The sequence below is a fragment of the Triticum urartu genome, chromosome 3 (genome assembly GCF_003073215.2).
Source record: "Triticum urartu cultivar G1812 chromosome 3, Tu2.1, whole genome shotgun sequence".
Taxonomy (NCBI): domain Eukaryota; kingdom Viridiplantae; phylum Streptophyta; class Magnoliopsida; order Poales; family Poaceae; genus Triticum; species Triticum urartu.
Genome location: NC_053024.1, coordinates 663,753,232 through 663,760,598, shown reverse-complemented (window position 1 = coordinate 663,760,598; position 7,367 = coordinate 663,753,232). Strand labels below are relative to the sequence as shown.

Here is a 7,367-nt window from a genome sequence, read left to right as displayed (position 1 = left end):
CAATCATAAACCAACGTAGAAGCAGCCTCTGAATGTTGACATTTACAATTCTACACGGTGACGTTCACGTGTTAGAGCCATTCTGAATAACTGTTACTCTCACAAGTTTGAAACAGCCAATATGATCCCAGATGTGAGAGTCAACTCCAGAGAACCACTCGGCAACAGAATTCTACGACAGCTTACTGGAAACTTCTCCACAATTTGCGTGATTCTTTGCGACGCACCAAAGTTCGTCGGCAAGTAATAGGTCAAGGAGACGCCTGTAATTCAGATAGGCCATCCAAAATACATCCAGACTGCAGAACTGTTGAGAAGGTAAGAATACAAACTTAGCAGCATGTATACTAAGCATTATTAGCAATGCGATGTACTGAAATAAGAAAGGGCAGATACACACGGAGATTGATATTAGGAGCAATTTAGTCTATTCAGATTAAGTCCCTTCTTTTCAGGAAAATTCGGTTGTCAGTTTGCAAAACTTGAAATGAAATATACAAAAACCAGACCAACTATCTGCAATCTGCAGCCACCAAGAGTAACCAAGACGAAATTGTTGGTAAACATTCACAAAATTCAGTATTGATTAAATGTCTATCCTATTTTTTCACCATAGTTATAGTGGTTGAAGGTGAAATTTGCTGCTGCAAGAGAAAAGCAACTGCAATTGGATCGACATCCTAATTTTGCATCACAGTTCATAAGCTAATATTCCTAGAGTAAAAATGTGCAACTGTACCACGAAACAAAGGAAATAGCTTTTTATGATCTAATAAAATATGGAAACAAAGATAAACAAAGCCTTCTATCTCAGTTATCTATTGCTTAGCAACCAGTGGAAAATCCCTGACATGAACGCACCTAGAAGTAGAATTTACTAAGAGCTGTAGGTCTGTACACCAGGCCAAATTATTGGGAGATGGTGAAATGAACAAACCTGAGACCTAGCACACACTTTTTTCTAGACTAAGTATATATACAAAATATTTAGCATAAATAATCCATGCCCAGTCTGTTTCACACTAAATATCATCAAAGATGTAGAATGGGCTGTTGTAACAGCTTTCCGAGTTATCCCACCCCAGTGAACAGCCAAAAAACATGGAAGCAATTAGCAGAAAAGGAAAGGGACTGACATGCCTCGGAGAAGGCTAAAGAAGTCGGTGTTTGGTACATCATCTCAACGTTGAACGATCTAAAGGCCACACAAAATATTAGGAGAATGTAATTAGAGCTCTGTAGATAAAGTAAGAACCAGAGTATTATCAGCAAGGAATTGATAAAAATAAAGGTGATTGTAGCTAGTTTCGCCGTCACTCACCAGTAAGCACATCTCTTGATCAGATCGGTACATGAGCAGGCCTATTTTGAGCAAGAAACTTGAGACAATCATTCTGCATGGAAAGAGGATGTTTACAGGAAAAGTAACTGAATTTGTTGTGGTACACTGTCATCATATCGTTATTAACGCCAGCAATATTAATACAGGTCCAGATTTAATGGTACCAACCGTTACAATAGATCTACAGTATTTCTCACAAACATAAACACAAACAGATTTACATGCAGTGACCGAAGGCCAAGGAATTCATAAAGGCTAAAGCATAAATGTATGTGGCCGCAAAGGAAATCCATTTAAACATATAATTTCATTCATTCATATTCACATACCAACAGTCATCACACCGTTTTGCTATTGTTAAATTAATTAAGGGTTGGCATATCTAGCGAAAGTTCGCCACAGGAGATGGCATTTGCGAACGTTTGTCTGGCAGTTTCAGTGTATTTGGAGAACCTGGGTGGCTTTTTTGCAAAACTGCCATGGAATTTCTTTTATTTAGAGTGAAAAAAAATCATCCCAACTGCACTGTAGGATCAAGATCGTGTGGCAGTTAGGGCGTTCCCTGGCAGTTTCTCCCTGGCGAACGTTCGCCAGTTACTATTTCCGTTATTAATATATGCAGCTGGAGGAAGAATGAAGAGGCATTTATAAAGGGAGAGCAAGAAAGCAGACGCAAGGGAGTGTTACGAGGGTAGAGATGACGTTGGAGTGGTCTTCCACCGAAGGACTTGGCACTGGTTGGACAGTTGACACAAGGAACAAGCTCAGGGACTGAGGTGTGGATAGACCATGGGAGGCAAAAGATAAATTCTGGCTGACAGTGAATGAGCTTTTATATTGCTATAAGAGGCTAAGGGCCAATACACGCACAAGGTAAACTTGCAAAGAACCCCCTATAAAATGTACCAAATACTACACGTCTAACAATAGCAAAACATAAAATTGAGATCATTTAATCATTTTGATTACAGAGTTCTGAGAATCAATAAAAATAAAATATTTATTTTCCAAATATTATAGTTTTTGGCTACGCATAATTCAAGTTCCATTTCACACATGTTCCTGCCAAATAGAACTCAACACCCATTGGCAGTTTGGAAGACACTTCAACAATGAAGAATAGTGAAACTGATGATAAAAACTTAATGAGGACAATAAAAAATTTAGTTTGACTGGTTTAATTTCTTTGTTCAGTCTATAAGGATACTTTGAATTTGAATATAAGCACAAAAAGGACGACATGAATTCTTCAGATACACTTTGTATGGCATATTCACATTTGGCATCCAAAAACAGCAGTACAAATATCTTAAGCTGAAAAATAAAATAAAGCACAAAAATAGAAACATCTTACCATGTTCAATATTCCAAACTCAATTGCACTGCAATCTCTTGCAATTTCAGGTATAATTCTTCCCATTCCTTTTGAATATAGTGTTCAAGATCCTTGACTATTCCTTTATTCTCTTCCAGCAACTATGGAACATTTACATATAAGAGTAAGCATTAGAAAATAAATACGTTTAAACCGGTAATTTTGAAGTTGATGCTTACAATGTTCTGAACACTTACCTCGGGTGTAAGGTACCGAACTTCATGTTCAATGATTGTTCTCAAGGAGTATATGAAGCCCCTTAATGTGTCGGTGACACCGCTTACACTTGTTGGATGTACAAAGGAAAGTATGTCCCAATAATGTTTTCTATCCAAATTCTCCTCCAATGTTTGTAGACTCAGATCAGATACTATCAAATATTCTGATTCCTCTTGTGGTTCTTTCAGATTGAGTGATATATATTGGTTCAAGGATAGAATATTTTCAAATTTTTCTCTGACGGTTAACAACGCATGATGCTTCAGGATGTTTGTCCTGCGTATTTAACAAAAGCAGTTTTTATCTTATTTGGTACAACTCTACTAATGAAAGAACATTAAACAATAAGAATTTATATTCTGACCCTTTCAGTTCTTTCTTGGTCATTCTCATATGAAGATCATCAGATTCTGCGATTAAACATACTTTCTCAATCAGGTTTCCCAATCTAACCCAATCTTTCGCCTTGCTTATTTCTGCTTCAGTATCTATAATAAATAGATTCACAATTAGAATATGATTAAAATGTAACTTATAAATGTAATTTATATTGTAATGAATTCAACAGACCAATATAATATGTAATTTGTATTTTTTTTTCTAGTCAATTTGTACCTCCTTTAATTTTACCAAACCTCCACAATCTCGCCCTTTGTGAACCGCCTTCGTTGATGATTGCAATATGACTTCCATGAAGCTTTGCGCAATAATAGCCTTGACGATGCAGCTCCTCCATGGCTACAATGATATCCCTATCAAAATAGCATAAAAACAGATTTTGAAACAACCAAAGGTGAGAACATAACAGCGAATCAACATGTTCATATGTGCGAATTTATGTTCTCTCAAATTGATAATATCTTAAACCTTATAACAACTTATAAAGTCTAAGAAGCTTAGGAGCCTGGAGTCACAACTCATAAATATTAAAAGGCAAAATAGTGAGTTTGCCATTAAGTCTCGGAGTGCGTCATTCAATATTTTAGACATTTCACAATTCTTGGGAATCCGGTACCAACAGTTATAATCCCCCATCAGCTGCAGGTTGGCAATCAGATATCGCGTCTTGCGGTAGCCCAAACACATCATTAGAAAATCGCTAATTTATCGCTGATGATAAATTGCATCAACCCTTTCCATTAGTCCATTAGGAAGCATTAAAAAAAACTTTCCATTAGAAAAGATTGCAATCAACCGCACCGCCCGCTATGCTCCTGCCGCCGCCCAAAACTCATTTAAGCCAATGAATATGACCTCATAGGGCAGCTTTTGCTAAAAACTCGGTATGAAAGAAGAAACAATCAGGTCATCTGTTGAACAAATAAGCTAAAGAAATTTATCTGGCTTAATGCTAATAATAAGACCAATCATGAATAAGATAAAGAATTACTCTTCTATAGGACTAAGAAACACTACTGATAAGATATATCTAGTGAACAAACACAAAAATATAAAATCATACCTGAGAAAGTTTATAAAGTTCTCCGTGAATCGGTTTTGCTGATCAAGCGCCGGACCATCTCTCCGAAGGTATCCTTCAAATGTAGTTTCAAATTTTGTGACGGCCAGAAAGGAGTTATTTGAGTGTTTTCCTTTGCCAACTCCATATGCGAAAGCTTCAATTATTCCGGGATGATCAAAATTTGCAAGATTGTCATAATGAATCTTTCCAATTTCAGTAGTTGAGAAGCCCAATACAGTTACATCAATTGACTCCAATTTTTCAGCTTGGTTACCCAATTTGATAAATCCATTGTAATAGTGCAAAGAAGAGGGATGTTTCATTTTTTGGGCATCACTGTTTTTTACAAAAATCTGACTTATGCCATCAACCTGAAATAAATAATAGTTTATCATGATGAATATAGTATTAACAACATTATAAAATACGAAAATGTACTTTTATACTGTCCAAATATTCGCAAAGCTCGTGTAACACGCTAAACAATTTTTCATCTTGTTTAACCTTGAATACTTGTTAATTTAGCTCCTAAATGAGTTTTACCAAGTGGTTTCTAGCATGTGGATGTGTGGTATCACCACATATATTGCCACGTCCACAATTTTCCCCATTGGGGTCTAACACACTATGTTAAATCCTCCGTCCAGGTTTATGAGTCCCCTCGTATTTTGTGCCAAACTCTGCCCATAAATTTGACTAGCAAAAAAGAAGTTATATGCCACAAAAAATTTATCGTTAGAAACTTCTTTCAAATATGAATCCAACAATATAATTTTTGTGGCATATAAATTATATTTCGTTAGACAAATCTAAGGTCAAAGTTTGACCCCAAAATACGAGAGGGCCAAATTGCTCAACCATGGTTTCAGATATTGGACAGTTCAGCGTTGGAGATCAATGTTCCTCCTCCTGGAGGAGTGAGGCGCCTCTTGCCCAGCAAAATCGAGATAAGGAACGGATTTGGATCAGTCAATGCCAAGTTAAGTGATGAGCCATGTGGCTCACAATTTATGTATTTTACATACTCTTTTTTACAATGTTTGTAGTTATGTCTTTTTTTCAACATTCTTGGCCAAACTAAATAATTTGATTTAGTGCACAGTCAAAACTACAAACATAGCGAAATAAAGTAAGTATTTTTGAAGTTGGGTATGACATATGAGACCCACTGCTAGGTAAACACACAAGTGGATGCCATGTCAGACAAACCACTGTGTTTTGGACTAGGAGCCAACTCACATCCACGTCATAAAAACAACCTAACAAGATCAGTGAAGAGTAAAGTGGTCCACTGTTACAGTTTTAGGAGGTTAAATAAGACACAAATAAGGGACTTTGGATGTTATGGAGCCTTGCGAAGTTCCTTTCAAATGATACTCTTTAAGTAGAGCTACTTACTTGATGGGTAAGTGCAGACCCAGCAGGCTTAGCTTCATCTGTGCTCATGTTATAGATTTCTGAAACCTACAAATAAACACCATATATGTTATATAGACAATTCAGTTTCTTCTTTTTGTGGAAAAGAAAGAGATATGTAATCACTATCTTAAAATTTACACATATTTCACAGAACTGAGTTCATGATAAAAACAGATTGAAGATGGACAATGGACCTCATTAGTACATAAACCGGTGTCTCAATCATTCAACGCATGGATATTACTAACAACTTCCACTGGAATATAAATTTGTTTAAGTCAGCTATCTGGGGACCACTGGAATATAAGAACTTAGACTGGGCGCAATGGACAGGGACGGATGGACGATGATAAGCTCACAAAGAAACCAACGATCATAATGGCAATTCCATAGTTTTCACCTTTTATTGGTGGCAGATTCAAAGCATCCCATAGAACTAGTAGCAGTGTCATAATAAATAGTAAGTAGTGTGCTCACGGACTCTTGTTAATGCTGATAGTGTTTTATGTACATTTTTGCTCCAAAATGTGTTTTTCCAGCCTATTCTTAAACTGAACTCATAAAAGCAACTTCACGATACACCCTCAGGTGAAGAAAATCATGAAGCAAAGCTTACCGTGCAACCGAGTTCACTGAAGAGAATATTCGCACCACTGTTGACACTTTTCAAGCCACGGATCTACAGGCGGAAGATCCCTGCACGGTCGCTCGGGGCAGTACCAGGGCGTCACCCGCTCACACCTCGTCTCAGCAATGCTCGCTACGGTTGGCTGGTACTCCGAACAGAATGTCAGCGCCCCTATCCAAGCCACGGGCCTGCAAGCGGCAGATCCCTGCACGGGTCGGTCGCTCGGAGCGGGATCAGGCCGTCACCGGCTCACACCTCGCATTCGCCACGTCAACCTTGCTCCGGTCGGCTGGTCCTCCTTGGACCCCTAGGGCGGCGACGATAGAACGTGGGATGGCAGGAGACGGGACGGGATGGTGCGCCAACTGGATCAAGGTAAGGGAGAAACTTGATGTGACAGCGGCGGATACAAACCACGCTGCACCACAGAGAATGAGGATTGAAGTGAGGAGTTGCTTGCCTGTTATCCCGGAGTGTGGACGAAGAACAGAACGGTGATCGAACACCTCACGTGCGAGGTGGTTCGCTCCGTGCTGGGTGGCCTCCTCGACTCCGGCGGCCGGCCAATGAATAGGACGGTGGGTGTCCTAGACGAGAGGGATCGTGGGGGCCGGTGGAAGAAGATCTGCCGGCGGCGCGGCGCGGCGGCGGCAAGAGATGACGGGGCGCGGAGGGACGGCGGAGGATAGGGGCTGCGGGGACGGACTCCGATGACGGATGGCCGCGCGACGGACGCCCTAGGCTGAAGGTTTGCCGCGCGAATGAAGCCGGAGCGCGGCGGGCGGCGGACTGGTTCGGCACCGGTGACGGTGATGGAATGTGGCGGCGTCGACGACCTCGAGGTTTTTTTTTTTTTGAGACAAAGACGACCTCGAGGTGGTGGTGGAATCGTGGGAGCGGGCAGGGGGATTGGGGAGCCGGG

General features: G+C 39.9%; 1 protein-coding gene across 3 annotated transcripts; it reads right to left on the bottom strand.

Annotated features, from left to right (window-relative positions):
* Positions 1-6: 6 nt before the first annotated feature.
* LOC125545768 lies at positions 7-6,807 on the bottom strand. Of its 3 annotated transcripts, none has more exons than XM_048709801.1 (10): positions 6,434-6,807; positions 5,797-5,862; positions 4,399-4,769; positions 3,552-3,688; positions 3,301-3,424; positions 2,915-3,212; positions 2,697-2,818; positions 1,322-1,394; positions 1,137-1,236; positions 7-307 (listed from the first exon to the last, which is right to left on the bottom strand). In XM_048709801.1, exons 2-7 carry the CDS (start codon positions 5,842-5,844, stop codon positions 2,702-2,704), a joined length of 1,095 nt encoding a protein of 364 aa, XP_048565758.1. In that variant the 5' UTR covers positions 5,845-5,862; positions 6,434-6,807; the 3' UTR covers positions 7-307; positions 1,137-1,236; positions 1,322-1,394; positions 2,697-2,701. The 3 variants fall into 3 exon arrangements, with proteins under 3 accessions (XP_048565758.1, XP_048565757.1, XP_048565759.1); XM_048709800.1 differs by having other exon boundaries at positions 1,137-1,195; XM_048709802.1 differs by having other exon boundaries at positions 1,137-1,195; positions 1,322-1,362.
* Between the last annotated feature and the right edge of the window lie 560 nt (positions 6,808-7,367).